This window comes from Pinus tabuliformis, chromosome 7 (genome assembly GCF_031772625.1).
Source record: "Pinus tabuliformis cultivar Carrire ecotype Pingquan chromosome 7, CPIR1, whole genome shotgun sequence".
In the NCBI taxonomy this organism is placed as follows: domain Eukaryota; kingdom Viridiplantae; phylum Streptophyta; class Pinopsida; order Pinales; family Pinaceae; genus Pinus; species Pinus tabuliformis.
In genome coordinates this window covers 1,981,279,504-1,981,302,513 of record NC_142293.1, presented here as the reverse complement: position 1 = coordinate 1,981,302,513, position 23,010 = coordinate 1,981,279,504, and the positions used below count along the sequence as shown (strand labels likewise).

Genomic DNA, 23,010 nt, shown 5'->3' with positions numbered 1-23,010 from the left:
TCATTGTTATCGTGGCAAATAAACTGCACAATTAAATTTACAGTTAGAAGAATAATTTCTAGTTGTTGCAATAGATGAAATTTTCACAATTTATAGTTGGTTGCCCTCTTGCTCCTTATGGGCTCCACCCATCGAACTCCCCCTCTCCCCAAGTCGAATTTCTCAAAGGGGTGTGTATTCCTTTAGAGTGGCCCCCACTTTCCACTACCCATGAATTTCCCCTTTTCCTTCTAATGTTTGGGAAGCCTCCTTAGCACTTTATCTAATTATTTCTCCTTTATACCCACTTTTCCCAAGTTCAGCACCAAAATTGTGTTTATTCCCAAAATTGCAAAATTGTGGAAGTCCTTGTTACTGCTCAAACTAGCAAGGGTCCTAGGTGGGGATTCTATAGAGAAACTACTACGTCAAGGAGAAATAATGGAGCGATATCCCAATGTCAACTCAGCTAAGGCTCCCTACTCTTTACAGACTTTCACCAATGAGAGGAGACCCGGTATAAGAGATATCACAATGACAAATGGATCAATGATCGGATAAGGAGTGATTCCTAAAGCCTATTCACAAGAGAGACTCAATTAAATAGCTTACTTGGTTGAGAAGCAAGGTGATGGGCTCTCTAAGAAGAGTTATGAGAATACCTTGGCCTAGGGTTAGAGGATATGCCTCGATAAGGGGCTCCCTAGACTTAAGGATTTGTATGGAGAAATGGATTCTATGTAGTCCTTGTGGAATTTGAGTTATAAAGTTGTGGGACCACAGAGAACCCAGGTGGACCCAAACTAGGTCAAGGGAATGGAGTTTATCGACCAAAGAGGGACTTCACTTAGTTAGGAAAGAGAATATGATCAAAGAACTAATTTTCTTTCGAAATTTGAATGCAATGATCCAAGTGAGGACACTGACACAAAATCAGCCTAGGGAGAGAAACGATCCTCCAGCTAGCGCTTGCGATATCTCGGGATTCCACTATCGGTTCAAATTTCGAGGACCCCTTGAGAAGACTCCAATGCAGTTGTGGACCAATTTTCAAGGTGTTTGGATGGCTACAAAAGATTTGGTGTGATGCCCTAGGAGACCTTCAGGGGTGAGGCCTATAATTGGGAGAAGTGAAGAAAAGAGAGGGAAATTTGACCACCAAAGGGATACAAGGATCAATGCCTTATTGCTTGGGCTTAATGGAGTCAAGATACACATAGATCGAGAATTTTGTGTGCTGAGGAGGCCTAATTGATATTTTCTAGCCTCTCAAAGGGTATCAACTAGGTCATTAGGGATTTATACTTCAAATTTGTCAAAGAGATGAAGTTTCGAGGTCTTTCAACTTAAGAGTTGCCTCTAGGAACATTCACCCACCCTCTTCAAGTACAATGCATGCATTAATCACTTATTCAAGTTTCCCAAAAGAATTTTGCATTTTCTTTGACCCATACAAGAATAATGATAATCATAACATGCAGTAAATCAATAAAATAACAAGAATAGCATCAAAATTCGACTTACATCAAAAACAGAGTATATCCATTCATTAACTTTGCATTAGAAAGAAGCCCCAAAGACAATAGGAAAAATCCAAACATCATACTGCATCAAGAAAGCTCAAAACATTTACCCAGCAAAAAGTGTAAAAATATCTCAAGAGATACTAATCCAATCCAAGTGATCATGATTAGAATGAATCACCTCACTTCTATTTATACAATCACTAATGAGTTCGATTTAGCTAATTAGACATATTTGAGCCCCAAATAATAAAATAATGTGCAATAACAACATTTCTTGGTGACAAGCCCACCAAGATAGTTCAACAACATAATAATAAGCCTCTCAAGAGGGTCGAATGATCAATAAAGTGAGTCGTTGGTCCTTTGAGGAGGCCTAATGAAGTCCAATCTGCCATGATCTAAAAATGGACCTCAAACATAGTGGACAAGGGGTTGACCCCTTGTTTCCAACCAAAATCCTTATGGTGCCCCCAAGTGGCTGTGAGGGGCACAAGGACATCCTCATGGGTCTCCAAGTGGATTTTAAATGCCTATAAACCATCTGTAAGGGCTAGGATGATACCATAAGCCCTCTGTGGTGCTCATTTGGACCCTGGATCATTTGTCACGTGCATGACGAAGTTGTGGAGTTGGTTGGGCATTGTGAACCAGGTGCATCATCGTCATCCAAAAGGTGGAACACGAGCAATCAATGAGTGGTGTTGGGGATCCATGAAATACTCTTTGCTATTGTGGAGGCCCATGGCTCTCAACGCTCACCCTACAAGTGCTATTGTGGCCCTCTAAAGGGCTAGGAACCTGTATGGGGATACCAAGCCCCAAATGGAGACCCACTTGCAAGCCTGCAGAAGATCTAATGCGTCCCCTTGCCCTCCAACACAACAAATCATTAGAATAATCAAGTAAAAGAGCTTACAAGTCATGGAATCAATGGGGTACTTCATGGTGGCATGCCCTTCCATAGTGGGCTTTGGCATGTACAAGTGTCTCCAAGCTCAATAGGGGTTAATCAAAGACCCAATTAGGTGGTTTCAACCTTTAAAGGGCGTGACATGTCCATGGTACATCCCTCAAGTGGTAGGTGGCAAATGATATAGTAATGGAATGGAGTGGGTATCAAGGGAATCATCCAAACCACATGTCATGGTGCAAGGGTAATTATAATAAAGGAAGCCCACACCTGGGTATGAGTGTAGGAGGGAGAAAATCATGGTACATGAGTCACCCAGGCTTTTGTTTTTCCACCCTTCTCTATATGCCTTTTGCCTTCGATTTTTCTTCATAACTGCTCGAGGCTCCCAAGGGATGAGAGCATGATGTGTAATATATAGCAGTGGATACCTCCTTAAGGTGGGGCAATTCATCGCCCACTAAGGGTTTGGACAATCATGGGTTCCTTAATGATGGAGGGGGCTCATCTAGGGCCAAATTATGCTTTTTCTTTTCTTTTTAGCTGCATCAACTTCCGAGGCGTTGTTCCGGGCCTGACCCACGGTGTGGACAAGGGGAGGGGGGAGGCTAACCTTATGTGGACCCTGTTGACCCTGCCACCTACACCTACCTACAAGTCAATGAGAAAAGCCTTCAACCCCACAAGGTGTGGTTGGTGGCGGGAACTCATAGAAGGGGTTGTCAAACTAATCCTAACTCTCTCTGTTTAAGCTATCTCCTAGGTTAGCTAAGGGGGGTAGTCCCTAATGAAAAGTTAAGTTAAAAAGAGATATGAGTTTCTAGGAGAATTGTTACAGTTAAATAGATTATTTCTTTAAGATTTATAAGCAAAAACTGAGATGAGCAATAACCATCATAAGATAAGCATGAAATACATAAACAACCAGCGCCTTCCAAGTATTTGCTCTTTAAGAAATGAAATTGTGTTTTGCTTAAAACAAAAGTAGAATGCTTCAAAAATTGAAATCAAAGCAAAGAAAATCATAAACCCAATGCAACCAACATATCATCCAGTGAATATGAAACAACTTCCTTTTTGCTTAGTCATGCAATAGATCCATAGGCAAGGACAGAAATGACAACATGGAAGGTCAAGTCGGGAAGCGGGAAAATGAAGTAACCACTCATGGTGTATCATGGGGGAAGAGAGAGTAAAGGGATGTAATCTATTACACATGATCCTTTCTTCCAACCAAAAGATAGAGATATTAACAATCAAATTCATAAACTTCTCATGGATGGAAACCTCGGGCATATCATCCCCATCATCGTCCTTATCATTAATATCATGCTTCATGGCCACCATAAGGTCGTGATTGGGAGGAAAGAGAGATTTATGACATGGGATGACACAAGAGGCAGGTTGCTCATGACGATCATATTCACAATCCTGAAGGTACAAGGGGGGAGGAATGGTACATCTAATGGATAGCTTCTCCTCAGCATCATGAGTAGGAAAGGGAAAGGGATCATCAATAGTTGTGACAGTGTGATAATGGCCAAGGTGAGGGTTCGTCGATAATGTAGCTATGCCACAGAACCCTAAAGAAGGCATGGGAAAGCAAAGCCTTTGTCAGTTTCATCATCGATACCATAAATGGGGTCCGCTATTTCCAATAAACCTTCTTCATGCATGGGAAAACAATGACCCTCCCTTTCAATGGTGTGAGTAGTCATATCATTATGAGTAATGTCCTGGAGAAAAGGAGAGTCAATTTCAACCTCATTTTCCATGTCAGTATCATAAATAGGGTCACTGTCAAAATGATGGTTGCCCATATCCCATCTTCCCTCATTAATGCACAAGAAATTAGAAATGTCATCTTTAGAGGGAGCTACAATATCCATATCTTCAAACCCTCTTTCCTGAATGAAGGTCCCTACTTCATCATGTTCATCCTCATGGACTTCAATAGGGCTTTCACTCATGTCATGGACATTCTCAATCCTTAAATTTGCATCCTTAAGGTCTCCATTACAATCTTCTTTAGATTGATCCCATTCATCCATATATTCCTCACTTTCATGATGATCCTTCACACTTGAATTTTCTTCAAGGTCACCATGATCACCCAACTGATTACATTCTATGGGGCTTTGTGATTGATTGTAATATTTTTCATTGATAAGGTCAGTCAAAATGTTAAAAACACAAGTTCGGCTAGCAAATTCAAAGAGACGATTAGGATCTTTCTCATAGGCACACATTATTATGTAGAGTTGCTTTTGTGTTGTCCCATGAAACCTGAGCATGAATTCTTTATCCATGTTCTCCAATAAATCTTCATAAAACTCAGCATATTTGTCCACATTCTTTTGCAGTTCTTGAAAGTATTGATCATTGATTTTTGCAAATGTAGAACCAAGATTAATCTCTTTTTGAAAATTGTCCATTTTTCATGATTTTGCACATTAGGATTAAAATGGAGTCACCAAGATGAATTAAAATGCCTAGATAGATGTTTGCTTCACCCTACAAGCATTAAATTTGAAGTTCAATGAAGAACTAGGGCTTCGTTCTTCCAATGGAGTCACCAATAATGATATGTCAATATATCGTATGTGGAAAAACACACGTCTCGTGTCCCCGACAACAGTGCCAAAATGTTACCGCTCAAACTAGCAAGGGTCCTAAGAAGGGATCCTATAGAGCAACTACTAGATCAAGGGGCAACAATGAAGCGATAACCCAATGTCACCTCAGCAAAGGCTCCCTATTCTTTACGGACTTTCACCGATGGGAGGAGACCCCATATAAGAGGAATCACAATGATGAATGGATCAATGATCGGATAAGGAGTGATTCCTAAAGCCTATTCACAAGAGAGAATCAATTAAATAGCTTACTTGGTTGAGAAGCAAGGTGATGGGCTCTTTAAGAAGGGCTATGAGAATACCTTGGCCTAGGGTTCGAGGATATGCCTTGACAAGGTGTTATAGATCTAACCCAAAAATATATGATAATAGAAATAAACCCAAGAAATAATCACCAAAAAAAACAAGATCTGAATGTAGATAGAAATGCTTCTTTATTGATCAAACCCTTAAGATAGGGCAACACCATAGATTCACTCCTTAAGGAAAGAGAACACTCCACAAGCCATATGCCTATTCATACAACATTCCTAGACAGCTCTCCATGTGGAGTCTCTAGCCTCTATATAGGCCTCATACATACAATACCATGGGTCATTACCGTGGTTCTCTCATACCATCGAACCAATACCATGGGCCCATTACATTATTACTAACTATTTGTGGTCCCTTACATGATACGGGTTAACCACCTTATTTATTACTATGGCTCATCCCATTATTACATTATTCCCTTGGGTACCTCCCTTTGTACCCCATATTATCCCCCCTAGGTATATAACATTCCACCCCCTTAGCATGTTTCGTCCCCGAAACATGGGAAGAACATAAATAATAAGATTTACTCAAAAAAGTAGTCCACAGGTACCATGCACGTGCATCTAGCCATCCAAGAGAAAGGAGAATCCTCGATCCCATTGGTGCCTCGCTCGCTTGAGATGGAAGTTGACCGTGGCAGCTCTTCTGTGTTGATGTGTAGTAGGTGGATCTTCACTCCGCTCTATCTGTCATGCAGGGGTTGTTGTCCTTGTGGCTAATTGGTTGCCATCTTGTTGGTTGTTGTCTTACGGGGTGATGTGGGTGATGATATGTTGAAGTTTTAACCCACGGTGTCTTTTTTTTTAATTCACCTTTTACTAGAGCCTGATTGTTATTTGGTGCATGTTGGGCTGCTTGCTGTGGTGTCTTATCTTCCAATATTACTTCAACCACTGAGCCCTCATCTGATGTATCAGTACCTGTAACATTTTCTGCTTCAGCCTCTGTTTGTGTTTGATTGTCAATCATCTCTGGCTCATCATCTAATATGTCAGTCCCTGGAACATCTTCTGCTCCAGCCTCCATGTACTCTACCTATTTATTGATGAAAATATCCTATAATGTAATTTTATTCTTTTTATACCAGAGCTTCAGGAATTTCTTTTGCACATTAATATTGATAGTACCCACAGATTCCATCCAAGGATATCCCAAAACAACATCCATATTATCCATCTCTAAAGTATAAAAATCACCATGCAACACATACTTATCCATAGAAATCTTCAAATCCTTATACACTTGAACATCCTCATCATCCACCTATGTGTTTTCAATGTGTTTCACTGGAACTTGCAATTTTTTTGCCAAATTAACATTGATAACATTATGCTTGCAACTGGATTTATAGAAACAATGATCTTCTCCTTTTGAATCAATCTATGAACCTATAATAAGGATATACCAGTAGGAAATAACCCCACATGTTTCCCCTTATCTTGTTTTCTAGACTGAGACCATTTGTCCATAAGGAGTTTTTCTAATTCTTCATTCGAAAATTTGGACAAGTCTTTGATGCCAAGTGAGTTCCACCATATGGCGGTCTCTTCTTTCAAACCAATTAGTACTATAGACTTCTAAAATACCTCATATATGCTCTTTAGTTTTTGTATGAATTTTTCAATAGTAGGGCTATCATCTTTTCCTGTAAAATTTTCCATGAAGAGGGTTTGAAAAAAATTCACTTACTTGGCGAAAATTTGAAATGGCCACAATTCCGTCAATATTGCTCAGAATCTCTATTATGACCTATTTTCAGAAATGGAACAACCATTCTGCATCTGCCCATGTGATAGAAATCTTGAGCCAGGCACTGGAATTTCAGATCTGCGCTGCAACTCTCCCGCCGTCACCAAAATTTCTAAAAAAAAACGCTGATTTTAAATCAGCGATATCTCCCTCATCCGGACTCCGATTCGACTGATTTTTTTTTGAAATCGGGTATTTTTTCACAAAGAATTCAGATCTACAATTAGATTTTGCAGATTTTGCCCCAAAATGTACAGATCTGCGCTGCAAACTCGCTGCCCCGAAAAAATGTCTGCAACACCACTGATTTTTAGATCAGCAATATCTCCTTCATCCGGACTCCGATTCGGCCGAATTTATTTTTTTTGAAATTGGGTATTTTTTCGCAAAGAAACCAAATCTGCAATTAGATTTTGTAGATTTTGCCTCAAAATGTACAGATCTGATCTGCAAACTCGCCACCCCAGAAATCCTGCAAGACAAAAGAAAAATTCTCCACTTTTGCCCAAGAAAGTGCTCTGATACCACTTGTTATAGATCTAACCCAGAAATATATGATAATAGAAATAAACCCAAGAAATAATCACCAAAAATAACAAGATCTGAATATAGATAGAAATGCTTCTTTATTGATCAAACCCTTAAGGTAGGGCAACACCATAAATTCACTCCTTAAGGAAGGAGAACACTCCACAAGCCATATGCATGTTCATACAACATTCCTTGACATCTCTCCATGTGGAGTCTCTAGCCTCTATATAGGCCTCATACATACAATACCATGGGTCATTACCATGGTTCTCTCATACCATCGAACTAATACCTGGGCCCATTACATTATTACTAACTACTTGTGGTCCCTTACATGATATGGGTTAACCACCTTATTTATTACTATCGCCCATCCCATTATTACATTATTCCCTTGGGTACCTCCCTTTGTACCCCATATTATCCCCCCCTAGGTATATAACACAAGGGGTTACCTAGACTTAAGGATCCTTATGGAGAAATGGATTCTATATAGTCCTTGTGGAATTTGAGTTATAAAGTTGAGTGACCACAGAGAACCCAGGTGGACCCACACTAGGTCAAGAGTATGGAGTTGATCGACCAAAGAGGGGCTTGACCTAATTAGGGAAGATAATAGGATCAAAGAACTAAATTTCTTTTGAAATTTGAATGCAATGATCCAAGTGAGGACACTAACCCAAAATCAGCTTAGGGAGAGAAATGATCCTTGAGCTAGGGCTTGCAATATCTCAGGATTCCTCCTTCAAATTGTGCTCAAATTTGGAGAACCCCTTGAGAAGACCCCAGTGCAATCGTGGACTAATTTTCAAGGTGTTTGGATGGCTACAAAATATTTTGTGTGATGCCCTAGGAGACCTTCTGGGGTTAGGCCTAGAATTGGGAGAAGTGAAGAAAAGAGAGAAATTTTACCACCAAATGGATAAGAGGATCAGTGCCTTATTGTTTGGCCTTAATGGAGTTGAGATACACAGATCGAGAATTTCATTTGCTAAGGAGGCCCAACTCTTTGAAGGCCTTGCATTCTAAAATGAAATGTTTTTGTTTCCACTTTTCCCGAAAAGCAAAAAATACATACTCTTTCCTCCCACACTTCTTTTGGCCTTTTCCAGCGCCCTGTTTCACAATGGAGTTGATGAGAATTAGTCCTTAATTGATCAAAAAGAATTTTGGCTCTCAAAGAAATATTGACCTCTATGTACGCTTTTTGTTGATGATTACGAGTGGGATTAAACTCTTCAATATAGTATTTCTTCTTTCTCCCTAGCTCCTTCTCACAAGTACATTTGTGGAACTTATCCATAACAAAAGTATTTATCTCTTTAATATTTGTGAGACACATGCTCAAGCAAATACCCCATTTACTAAACCGTTGTTTTGCTGCATCCAAGTATTCTTTCATTTGCACAATATGTCATTAAAAATTTAACAAAGTCAAGCCTATTATATCTTATACTATGTACCCCTATGTTACCAGAAACGGAAGGGGAGCATTCATTTCCGAAAAAAAAAAAAAACGCAAAGAAAACAGAACGGTACGGAAAACACCATTTTGTACGATCGTTTTCGTTTTCAATACATGAAACCAGTTTATCGAGAAACGAATGGTTTTTTGAAACGGTTTTCTGAGGAATATTGTTCTGGTTCATTTGTAATGTTGGTCTCATTCCGATTGGGCATTGAGCCTAATAAAAAAAAGCAAAGATTGGTTTTCGAGAAACGTTGTTCTAGTTCGTTTGTAATGTTGGTCTCATTCTGATTGGACGTTGAGTCGAATTAAAAAAAATGAAGGTTGGTTTTGTGGATAGTTTTCAGAGGTGGTTTAATGGTCTGTTGTACTTAGCCTAAAATTTCTTTAACAACATTGTCCATTTAGGGATTTTGTTTGTTAAAATTATATTATTTCGATGTGTTGCCTATTGTTATGTTTTTTTTAATGTTTTAATTATTTTTTCTTAATTTTTGTGTTGGTTCTATTTAAAAGTGTATTTAGTGTAGAGTTTCTTATATAATTTTATTGTATTTAATATTTAAAAAATATTTCTTTATACAAAACTATAAATTTAAATGCATAGGGTTACATTATATATTATTTTTATTATTATAAAGATTAATTACTATTATAATGGATTAACGATAAAGATTTGATAGTTTAATGGTAACAGTTTTTTAGGTTTTGTCTTCAAACATTAGTTGTAGCATTTATGGTTCTCAACCCTTCCGTTTTTTCTATACAAAATGCCAGGGGAGTGAGAAACACTCCTTCCTATAGCAAGATAGTTGAAAGTAGTAGTAGTTCTAAACAGCCCTCTACTTTTGGCTCGATTCCCAAATCCCAATGGAGCTCAATTCAATTCTATTTAAAAGTGCATTTAGTGTAGAGTTTCCTATATAGTTTTATTGTATTTAATATTTAAAAATTGTTTCTTTATACAAAACTATAAATTTAAATGCATATGGTTACATTATATATTATTTTTTATTATTATAAAGATTAATTACTATTATAATGGATTAATGATAAAGTTTTGAAATTTTGGTTGTAACTTTTTTTAAGTTTTATCTTCAAACATTAGTTGTAGCATTTATGTTTCTCAACTCTTCCGCTTTTTCTATGCAAAATTCCAGTAGAGGGAGCAACACTCCTTCCTATAGCAAGATATTTGATGGTAGTAGTAGTGCTAAACAACCCTCTAATTTTGGTTCAATTCCGGAATCCCAATGGAGCTCAATTCAATCTTCACCATCCTATTACCCAACTAAGGAAACTACAGCCTAGTAGTTGCTTGCCAAATACTACAATATAGCCCAAATTTGAGGTCCGCTCAAATCATATGGGAGAATATACACATGATATGTGAGATCATGTACTCATCCAGAAATTTCTAGGGATATGGCCTTCAAAAAAATCCTACTCTTACTAGGTCCAAATCAAGTGGAAAAGGAAAGGCCAAATCAAGCTTGATTTCGATGCCAAAGTTTTCTTCACTATTGTATTTGTCAGCGTAGATGATCAAACATGGGCTTTTGAGAATGACCCATGTAAGCAACACAAGCTTTGTTTCTCACTATGAATATTTGAGAATGGCATATGTGAGCAATGAAAGCCTATGAGCAACTACCTATGAACCACATTATTGGAAAATGCGGATGATGTATGCTTTGTTTTATGTTTTCACATTTTTCCTTTTTTTTTTCTCTCCCCGTTTCTTGAATGCGAAACCTCCAAACTATGTTTCTTTCCCACTGTCGTTTCTCATTTCGTTTCCTGTTTCTCGTTTCTGATAACATAAATGTACCCTGTATCGATTTGGTCACACATGTCATATTGTTTCGAACCCCAAATCAACGCCACGTTTGAGGGACCATGCCTTTCAAATATATTTCCTCGGCCTCTATAAAATCAAGTGCAATCACTCTCCATGACATACACACAATAAAAATTGTACGATTTCATCTGTAAACTCAATTGCGGGTCTGTTGAGCAGAAAAACTTCAATGATGAGGCAAATTCTGTGATGGGATTTTGGTATAAGTTTTTTTTTTTGGGGGTTTCGTTTTCTCTGAAATTATCTTTGCGGGTAATCTCTTTCTCATCAGCATCTACGACCATGTAAAGGGTTCCTTTTGATCGTATTGGATTTTCGCTATGTGCAGGTGGAACTAAAGACGTTCTCGGCTCTTTGTAAAATCAGAATGAAGAAGTGAGGTTATTCTCATATTCTTATTGCCCAATCCTCTGCCGCTTGATCATATCATTCATTGATCTAGGCTCAAAGATTTTGCTACGGTCCTGTGCTTGGCAAGGAGAAAACCGTAAGGCGTTTGATACAGTTTTGTGCAAATTTGCCGTGAAGTTTTGAGCGCAAATTTGTGCTGATAATTGCACCCTGAATCTGAAACCCTTATAGCGCAGAGATCTCTTTAATAATGTAATCTCGCTGTCCTGAAGCTTTGATCAGTACCTGTGATTGATATCTATATATATATATATATATATATATATATATATGACCCTTGACAAATGGTTTAATAACTTCAACCTACTATTCTGTTCTCTATCAAAATAAGTGCATTACACCCTTGTAGAAGAGGTTGATCACCTTGAAACTGCATTGAAGTTGAACAAAGGTTTATTGTCAAGAGTTTTGTAGACCTGTGATTTTGTAAAGCTCGCATTTAGTCCTCTACTACAGTGACATGAAGCAATTGATATCACTTTGCGTAGCATTGAGGAAGTGATCTACGTGACTGTGTCGTGAAATCATTTGGGCATACTTCTTGTACATGCATTTATTTGTCTATAGCTGACCTTCATACCTGTGGACTGTAATTTGAGGCCTTTGAAGATTAGCATCATAGTTGATATTATTTGGATTGCAGACCTAAGATAGAAGGAGTTTCTTATGCTCTGGAACTTGAGGTTTGGTAAATACAGTTCTCCTTGTCATAATCTATTCTGTGCATTAATGCCATACGTGAACAAGGATCTCTACAACCTGCAGTAGTAATTGTTTGCAGATACAGTAATGTTTCGACAGTGATCAACAGCAGTAAGGTTTGCAGTGTGATTGGTTGTTTGCAGACACCTTTCTCTTAATGCTTGACAATGATAGTGACCTTGTCATACAGCAGTAATATGACAGTGACCTTATTGCACAACAATAACGTTATTGTATAACCATAATTTTAATGATACTGTGATGAATGGAAATGCAATGATGACATTCTTCAAGACCTTGATGACAGCTGGTATATGCCAGAGACACTATGATGATGATTGTGACAATGATCTTCACATCCATAACTTAGAAGTTTGACAGTGACCTTGATCAGACATTGGAGCTTGCATTTGTCATATGGAGTATTGTTGATAACAGTGCATTATTTGACAGTGACAGGGATGTGACAATATCATTCATATGTGACAGTGATCTTCTTGATGGTGTTATTAATAGTGAACATATATGACACCATAACAGTAATGTGACCATGATATGACAGCGTTTGCAACAGTGATGCATGTGACAGTGCCCTTGATGTGTGTGTGCATTTTTTAGTTGGCAAGTTCCAATTTGGTCCCAGCCTGTCGCTCACCCAGTTCTGGATGCCATTCTAGTTATGGTAAATTTGGCAAGAAGTTTATTTGTCTAGCAAAACAAAATCTGTAGGCTTGACAGATTCCATGAGCAGACGAAAATAAGAGAACAGACTCTGCAGAAAGGTCATACTTTTACCTTTAGTATCAAAAAAAATATATATATTTGTGCAGAGTCAATATATTGTTTTGGCATGTGTAAACCTCAAACTCGTTATTATAGAAGACTCTGTGTGTGTGTATTTGTTGGCTTGACCCATGGGGGATTTGAACCTTGAATCTCGTGGTTTTTACATAATACTTCATAACATGGCGATCGCCAATTGAGCTGCCCCCTGTGGACACAAACACACAAACAGTGTGTGTGTGTGTGTATGGAAGGAAAATACATGTTTTAGTCACCACAAAATCCTTCAAAACTATTCAAAAATTATCCAAGATCAATTTGACAAAAATTATGAACATGTTGAAGTTCAACCCCATAAAGGAAAGAGTGAAAATGAAGAAGGACTATCTTCATTAATCAACAACACAAATTTCCAACAAGGTTCTCGAATTCAATACTTGTCAAAATGAATCTATTCCTGCCTCCTTAAGAAGAGATGGCAAAATTTTTTTCTTAGGTGTGTTCCTTCTTCAGTGAGAAGAGATGACAAAATGATTGCTCAGGTGAATTTCTGCTTCAATGTAAAGATATGGAAAGATGATTGTTTAGGTGGAAGTAGATATTCTTCCTTCAAAATGGAGGTTATGGCAATTTGACAGAGCACAGGCACAGGTCCCAGAATCTCGAAAGATCAGCAACAGAAAAATAAAAAGGGTTGTTTCGTTTATTATCACTGTAATCATTCTTGTAAAACTTTGAATTTTTTATGAAAGCAGGGTGAGATAGTTCAAAACAGTATTGTTGACGGTTGTGCTAACCAGGGGGTCCTGGAGTATTAGCATTCCTACACTAAGTTCAAATGTAATAAAGTGATGTTATCATTGAATGAATTTAATAAACAAGTACTAGCTATAAGTGCTTATTATGTAATAAAGCAGTTAGGCACATCAGGTAGCACAACTACCTAAGGTATGCTGTACAAGGTATTAAGGAGATGTATCTCATTGTATTATATGACTCCATTTATCATAAAATAATAAATTATAGATTCCATATCTTTGTTATCGAGTGTATACATTGTTTAACAAGCAATCTCTGAGGAAGAAATTAGAATGAAAAATCACAAGCCAGACTTCCCAAGAATAGTTGCAGAGTCAGAACAGATCAAAAGCATCTTCTGCAAACACTCAGCATGAAAAAATTGCAGTACCCAATTCACTAATAAGCATTATCTGAGAAAAGATTAAAAGAAGAAAGAAAAGTAGGATAAACAGTCAAAGAAGTACCCATTTCTAACTGCATTGCAAGGAGGAGGATAATTCACATGGAGACACCTATTTACAAATGGAGAAGCAAATACTTGCAACATACCGGAAAGTTTGGTAAGTGAGAAACATCTTGCTGATGTGACTCTGCTGGTTCATAAGGGTTATTCTGCATAAATTGTGTCATTGACTCCATATTTGTATAATTCATTGCATTTTGAAGAAGAGAAAACTGTGAGCCAGATGCAGCAACTGGCTCTTGTTTGAATGGTTTAGGCAGTGAACCAGTAGTTGGAGAGAGAGTCATTTGACCATCATCAGTGCTGCTAGAAATGTTCTCTATTGTACTTGTAGATGTCTGCAGGTGATGTGAATAAACCTCACTGCAGTGTGAATAATACTCTTTTGGATGATGTGAATAACCCTCACTTGGAACAAATGATGCTGCTTTTGATTGTCTGCAAAAAGAAAAATCCATGATAACAATCAGGGGTCACTGAAGAGTTTGTAAATATTAAATAATGTCTGTTTTCACAAGCTCATATTTCAGTCCAAAGTTCAAACGCACTGGAAAAATCTGATAAAGAAACAGAAACCTTGAAGGATGTTCTTCCTTCGGTTCCTCGCCTTCCTGGGATGCTTCTGGTAGGTCTGTGTAGTTTTTATCACATTCATCATTAGCAAAGCTTGAACTGACATTTGTAGCAAAGCCTGCAACAAAGCTTCCAAAACTGATCCCTGTACGATCAGCTTCGGGAACTTGAAGGTGATTTGGTATGATTACATGTAGATCATCCCTAACATTCAATTCTTCAAGTTTCTCCTGCAACTTGGCAGCTTGATCTTCCAATTTTGCAGAGCTAGGAGATTGTACAGATGATATGCTAGCTTCAGAAGATTTAATGTTATTAGTGGATGTACCAATGACCCCAGAAACAGGCGGAGAATTTTGGTCAATGGACTTTAGCTTCCAATCCTTGTTAGATCCAACAGCTGCATGCAAAAGGGTAAACTTTCAGACAAAGTGTAGAAAGGAAAACTTCTTGTTCTACTTTATACAATTCTTTTTATATTTATAAAGAATGTAAGGTACTTATAAATATAACATCATGATAAAACACAAGCTATTGATTTACCAATATCCACAACCACTGATCTCTCATTTTTATCCATTGGACCTGTTGCACTCATTTTGTCACAAGTCCAAGGAGGCAGTTGTACAAAAAAATTTAAAATTCAGAATCATCAACCAGCATTTTGTTGTATCATTGTAAACCCCAATTCTGCAAGTTGTAATGTAAATGATGCTAGTACGACCATTTAATTATATAACAACCTAGGTAAGCCTATGATTTTGGCGACAAATTTCATCCTAAGAGGTTTTATACTAAGTTACCAGGATTCGGATACAGATCCGGATCCGGATCCGGATTCGCTAGTTTTTTGAAAATCCAGGATCCGGATACGGCAAGGATACGGCAAGTACAAAAAATATAATAATATTAAAAATATAATAAAATTAATAATAGACACAAAATCATACATTTTTATATATATATTAAAGCTAAATCATTGTCATTCATTTTGTGCTTTTACCATATATTCAAGTTCATCTTTAATTATCTCTTTAAATTAACAAATTGTTGTTTTTTAAGTTTGCATTCATAAAACACTATCATTAGTTTATGCCCACACACCTATATTTTAAGATTATTAAGACAAAACTAAATTTAAAATTATATCTATATATCAATATGTATATTTAAATTTGTATAAATTTTATATATCATTTTAAATTTTAAATTAATTAATAAAAATTAGAAAAAAAAATATTTTAAAATAAAAAATATATGCTCAAATTCGAATCTATAAGTCAAAACTAAATTATAAATAAAAAGCAATATAATTTAAAAAATACATACCTATATTTTAAGTTTATTAAGACAAAACTAAACTTAAAATTATATATATATATTTGAAATTTGTATAAATTTTATATATCGTTTTAAATTTTAAATTAATTAATAAAAATTAGCAAAAAATTATATGTTAAAATCCCAATCTATAAGTCAAAATATAGGTCTAATAGCTCGTAAAAGCTCGGGTCATGGGTCATAACACCGCAACTAGCGCAGTTGACTGCAGATCAAGGGCTGTGATAAAATGGTGTGTTGGTTGGATTTTACTTTACAGTAGAAAGATCAATATCTGCCTGTAATGTTATGCTTCGCGTGCTCGAAACTCTGCACGTTTAAAAATTCCAGAGATCGTTTAACTTGAAGCCAAGGTTCGGCGTTCGAAACCCTTGGAAATGTACAATGACTTTTCGATTCCCGCAGACACCACGAATGTCTACAAAGTAAAAAAAACATGGCAAAAAACTTAGAAATCCGGAAAAGTGACACGGGATCCGTTTCCAGATTTCAACATCTGTTTCTAACAAACATTAATACGCCACGTGCCGGTTCTTGGGCGTATTTACGCGGATCCGGATCCGAATCCGGATCAGATCCGTGGATCCGTGGATCCTGTACCCCAGAGGGCCGGATCCGGTAACTTAGGTTTTATAACCTCACCGCATTATGTGTGTTTCTAAACACGGATAATTGGCAGAGTTTTTCCTCCTGCTTAAACCCCAAAGCTAGGGTAGAATTCATTGACAGAGTTCTAGGTGAGTCCTAGTGTTATATGAAGTCTTTGTAAAAGTGGTTTGGGAATAATTAAAGCTATTTGGCTAAATTATTTTATTACAAACCACTTGGTTTACTAGATCATATTGTGTCACAGAATTGGTAAATATTATGAGCGCCTATAACGAATGAGTATTCCTTGTTTGAGGGTTGAATTTGTAATATCTAATATAAAAAATATTTTAGTGCATGGTCCCTCACAATCAGACACCATGGCTAAAATATTTTATGGTGGAAAAATTAATTAATCCCCTCTAGTGTCAAATAAAAAATAAAATTCAGGCAAAAAATAAAATTAAATCCTAAGCCAGAAAATTAATTAATTTGGAGTAAAAAAATTAATTTCTGAGAAATAAATTTCTCCGAGTAGAAAATGACCAAAAAATTCGTAGGTGAAAAAGAAGTTAATTTTTGGAAGTCCCCCACCAAGGTAGAAATGGATTTTTTGAGAAAAATTAAGCCCTTGGGCCTTGGTGGTTAAGTCAAAGTCGAATTTTTGAGGAAATTAATCCAAAAAAAATAATTTTTGGTTTAATAAAAAATGGGTTTTATGAGAAATTCGAAAATTCCTCAAAAATAAATATTTTCAACGCAAAAATCAAAAGATGATCAAATATTTATCAACGGGCGAGATTATTTTGATGAGGATCAAGCCAAATAGTTATTTTCCACTTGGAGGGTATATCTATAAATTTGAAGCCCTTTTGCTTCTCAAGACACAATGATGATGACTCTGGTTCTAGACTGATGTAATTTTGTAATGTTGGTGTTGAGCCATTATTCTGCTGGGAACGTTTGAATATCATAATAAAAAACTTTGGGGTTCAGTTCATGGTGTCTTTGTCTCATTGATCTGTGGTACATGCTAGTTATGTGCTAATCCTATATTGTGCTTCAGTGTTATATAAGTTGTTATTTCATTTTCCAATGATAAGAACATTCTCTTGGTAAATTTTGGATTTATCTTAGATGATCTGATTCATTATATGATTTAACAATTTTTCTTGGGAGATATTATAGAGATCTGCAAGTACACTAGCCCTTGGGCTCCAAGTTCAGAGACTGTGGGCATGAGTTGACGAGATATTATAGAGATATGCAAGTACACTAGCCCTTGGGCTCCAAGTTCACAGACTGTGGGCATGGGCTGACCTTGTTTGGGCTCCAGGAAATTTATATGATTTTCTTACTTCGCTAGGATTCTGGTTAATACACTATCTTTTGAAATACATTGAGTGATTGTCATTATTTTAAAAAAATCATTTACTCAAAAAAAAAAATTACAAGCCTTGTATATTTGTAAATATCTTGAGAATATTTTGTAAAAAAAAAAAAAAAAAAATTGTAAAAAAAATTCTAACCCTTGTTTTGCAGCGATTGGGTTTTGGGGTTTATTTTGAATTTTGTATATATTGGGGTTTTGGGAAACTTTTTATCCCATTTCTGCAAGTGAGCTTCAAGAAGATTGTGTTGGGATTTTGAGCTAGATCTAGGCCCTTGTGGGTAAGATCTAGTCTCCATTTGATTTGCAGGGCCAGCATCCAAGAATTTTGCAATGATTTGGGCCAAATTGAAGATCTAAAACAAATTTGAAGTACTTTGCAGGGTTTCAAAAAAATTTAGGGCCTCTAGGCCCAACGTTTTTCTCCTAACCCTAGTTGTTGCCCTTGTTAGTCTAGTCGCAGCCATAAAAGGGCCACGGCCCCCTTGATTTACCCTTCTCGTGAGACAAAAAGGCCTCGGCCTCCCTTTAGGCTAGAAGGCAACCCTTCTAGGGCCTCTCGTGAGCCTTGTTACCACTCAAACCAGTAGGGGACCTAAAGGGGTTCCTAAAAGGGCAACTGCTAGGTCAAGGGCAACTGTGGAGGCCTAACCCACTGTCACCATAGCTAAGTCTCCCTACTCTTTACGGACTTTCACTGATGGGAGGAGTCCCAGTGGTGTAGGGATTCACTTATAAAGTTTATGTCAATGGATAGGTGAGAAGTGACCCTGAAAACCCTTTCCCAAGGATGGAGTGAAGAATGGATCTCGCTTGCTCTTTAAGCAAGGGACTTGTTCCACCAGGGATAAGGGGTGAGGATTGGAGGATTGAGATAGAAAGGATAGGCTTATGAACAAGTTTCTCAATCCCTATAATTCTTGGGAAAATTGTATTCCTAAATGGTCCTTGACAAATAGTCTTTATTGAGAAGCGGGACCAAACGGAACAAGTGGACCCAGCCTAGGTTCGGGATGGAATGTAGCAACCAATGATATTCCTATCTTGGACAAGGTGAGGGGAAGGGCCAAACGAGAATACTTTCTTCAAAAGGTTGAATTGATCCTATTGAGGTCTAGGCTTGGGGATGCCTAGGCACAATTCGATCCTAAAGCTAGGGCTTGAGATTCCCGAAGATTCCACCATTAAAATTGCCTCAAATTTGAAGGAGAGGGAGGGGACCCACTAGCGCAGTAGCCTATAGGAGATCGAATTTTTTCCTTGGGTCAATTCCCTGGAAATTGATGCCCTATGTGACCTAATGCGGCTAAACTTGGGGAAAAGGGGAAAATGGTTAAAAGAGGGTTGAAATGATCACCCTTTTTCAGGGATCAGTGCCTAGTTCACTTGGGGATATGGAGTCAAGGATAATGATGAGTAAGAACTTGGTTTCTTGATCAAGGAGGCCTAGAAAGTCAACTTCGTCCAATGTTGAGAGAGAAAAGAAAAGTGACCTTCAGGCATTTATACTTCAAAGCAAATGATGCGAGCTTTCGAGATAAATAAATCTCTAGGACATTTCATTCATATAACATTGGCCCATACATTAAATTAGCTAAAACATGCTCAATTCCACATTTCGATAATGCAGCAACTAGCCCTAATTTGAGCAGTATGCAGCATTGGAAAAAGAGTATTTGAAAAGACTCCTATCCCGCCGATATGGGAGATAGATGTAATGAAATTGAATCGATTTTTCTTCCATCTGGTTTGATCTATTGTTTCAGTTAAGAGGAGTCATGGAAAGGACAGGTTCGAAATCACGATCAATCCCTTTCTCAAATCCTGCTGCAGCTGCACGAGCCCTTCCCTCATGCCACAAATGACCTACGAAGAAGAAAAATCCTAGAACGAAATGGGAGGTGGATAACCAACTTCGGGGAGAGACATAATTCACCGCATTGATTTCGGTAGCTACACCACCCACAGAATTTAAAGAACCTAAAGGAGCATGAGTCATATATTCTGCTGAACGTCGTTCCTGCCAAGGCTGTATGTCTTTTCTCAACTTGCTCAGATCCAAACCATTAGGGCCCCTTAGGGGTTCCAACCAAGGAGCACGGAGATCCCAAAAACGCATCGTTTCCCCTCCAAAGATAATTTCTCCAGTCGGAGAACGCATAAGGTATTTACCTAAACCAGTAGGTCCTTGGGCAGACCCCACACTAGCTCCAAGACATTGGTCTCTAACTAAAAAAGTAAACGCTTGAGCTTGAGAGGCTTCTGGGCCGGTGGGCCCATAAAATTCACTGGGATAAACGGTATTGTTGAACCAAACAAAACAACAAGCAATAAAACCAAAGAGGGATAGAGCCGCTAAACTATAGGACAAATAAGCTTCTCCGGACCATACGAATGCACGGCGAGCCCATGCAAAAGGTTTGGTTAAGATATGCCAGATACCACCGAAGATACAAATGGAACCTAACCATACATGTCCTCCAATTACATCTTCTAGATTGTCCACGCTAACGATCCATCCTTCTCCTCCGAAAGGAGATTTCAGTAAATAACCAAATATAGCACTTGGGTTAAGTGTCGGGTTCGTAATTTTTCTTACATCTCCACCGCCGGGAGCCCAAGTATCATATACACCTCCAAAATACAAAGCTTTTAGCACTGGAAGAAAAGCACCAACACCTAGCAAGATTAGGTGAATACCCAAAATTGTGGTCATTTTATTTCTATCTTTCCATACATAGCCAAAGAATGGAAAAGATTCTTCTAAAGTTTCGGGTCCTATGAGTGCATGATAAATACCACCAAAACCTAAAACCGCAAAAGAAATTAAGTGAAGTACCCCAGATACAGAATATGGAAAAGTGTCCACGATTTCCCCACCAGGACCGACTCCCCATCCTAGAGTAGCTAGATGGGGAAGCAGAATCAATCCTTGTTCATACATAGGTTTTTCCGGTACGAAATGAGCCACTTCGAATAGGTTCATTGCTCCGGCCCAGAATACAATTAATCCGGCATGAGCCACGTGAGCCCCAAGCAATTTACCCGACAAATTGATAAGTCGGGCATTACCGGCCCACCAAGCGAAACCAGTGGTTTCTTGATCACGACCAGCTAAAGCTATAGTTCCATTAAAGAGCGTTTCCACGGGGTAGGACCTCCTCAGGGAATATAAGGTTTTCATAGCAACAAGAATAATAGCATCAAAATTTACTTACAATGTTATAGAGTATATCCAACCAACATTTCGTTTGCTCAATAAAGCTCCAAGACAAGAGAAATAGCCCAAATCCATACATCAAAATTCATCCATCTCCAAAAATATCCACCAAGGAAAAAGTGCGAAAATTCTCTATGATTAGAGAGATCCCAAGTCAAGTGATGATACAAATGAATGTATCTAACATCAATATATAGCCTCCTAAGGAGTTTGAATTAGCCTATGGGCCCCTAAAGATAAAATAATGTGCAAATAATAACTCCTAATGGTGACAAGCCCACCATACTAGCTCAAAATGTAAAAACAAGCCTCACAAGGGGCCAAACAATGATGTATGCATGTCATAGGGCCCTCTAAAGGTTCAATAACACCCTGAAGTGCCATATTGAGAAAAAAATCCCTCGGAATATGATGGACAAGGGGGTGGCCCCTTGTTCTCCAAGTAGTAGACCTGTGGTGCTCTCAATGAGTCTGAGGGCACATCAATGACCCCATGGGTCTCCATGTGAATCGGAGATGCATGTAGATCCTCTACAATGATCCAAGTGGTTGAATGAATGTTGCCATGACATCGTACAAGTGTTGGGGCCTCTGCCAAGAGTGTGGGCTTGCTAGGCATAGTGTGCCAATCATGTCACCATTGTCCCAAAAATGGATCGCTAGTAGTCTCTGAACATCCATGAAGATCTGAGGAGTGTTGTCTGCCACTATGGAGACCCATGGCTCTCTATGCACACCCTACATGTGCCAATGTGGGCCTCTAGGGTTTAGGATCCCATATAGGGAAACCAAACCCAAATGGAAACCACCTGCAATCCTGCATAAGATCCAATGCGTCCCCTAGGCTTCCAGTACAATCAGTCATTAGAATAATCAGGTAAAAGAGCTTACAAACCATGAATAACAAAGTGGGCACTTCATGATGGCATGCCCTTTTGTAGTGGGTTTTGGCATGCTCTAGTGTCTCCAAGCTCCAAAGGGGGTTATCCAGGTACCTTATTAGGTGGTTTCAGCCCTTAGAGGGGATAGTACGTCCAAGGTACATCCTTCTAATGGGGGTGGCAAATGAAAAATAGGTGAGATGGAATAGGGAATGAGAGGGGCAGCCTTGGGCCACATAGTGGGCATAGGGGTAGCTAGATAAAGGGAAGCCCACACCTGGGTATGTAATGTATAGGATGGCGCAGTCGGGGTACATGACGTGTCGCGGCCTTGATTTTTCCACCTTTCTTCATATACCTTTTGACTTTTAAGAATTTTCTGTTAAAATTGGAAACTAGGGCCAAACTCCATGTGGGTCACCTTATTCATGGCTGATAATATTTTTCCTAGATTCCTCTAGTCGAGAGGTGTAGAATTGATCTAAAAATCATCCGATTCCGATAAGTATTTATGGAGATATGAATTTATTTTGATTATTGACAAATTATCAAAGTTGGCCAGCAACTTATGTAGGCTCAAACGCCCAACAGACACATCTATTCACCTTCAACGTTTGGATATAAATACAGGATGACGACTCCTCATTTGGTCACTCACTTCTCATCATATCTCTCTCTCTCCTGCGCAGAAAAAGAGATTCTTCTCTCTCCTGCACAGAAAAAGAGTCTCTTCTCTCTCCTGCGTAGAAAGGCTCTCTCTCTCACCCGAGCCGAAACAGGTCGTTCGAAGTCTTAGACTAGCGCACATCAAAGTCTTGGACTGATGCGTTTTGAAGTCTTGGACTAGTGCACAGTGAAGTCTTGGACTGATGCGCGACG

General features: G+C 38.2%; 1 protein-coding gene and 1 long non-coding RNA gene across 4 annotated transcripts in view; one reads left to right on the top strand and one right to left on the bottom strand.

The window, feature by feature from the left end:
- LOC149256416 (uncharacterized) overlaps positions 1-23,010 on the bottom strand; it is a 160,492-nt gene that overhangs the window by 5,728 nt on the left and 131,754 nt on the right. For all 3 annotated transcript variants that reach the window (XM_089460742.1, XM_089460743.1, XM_089460744.1), the window contains 2 exons: positions 14,715-15,111; positions 14,225-14,576 (listed from right to left, as the gene is read on the bottom strand). In XM_089460742.1, coding sequence (XP_089316868.1) covers positions 14,225-14,576; positions 14,715-15,111 — 749 coding nt within the window. The remainder of the gene's footprint in view (positions 1-14,224; positions 14,577-14,714; positions 15,112-23,010) is intronic.
- Positions 10,896-11,512, top strand: LOC149256417 (uncharacterized). Its single transcript, XR_016267273.1, has 2 exons — positions 10,896-11,178; positions 11,307-11,512. It is a non-coding gene; the product is annotated as an uncharacterized LOC149256417 (long non-coding RNA).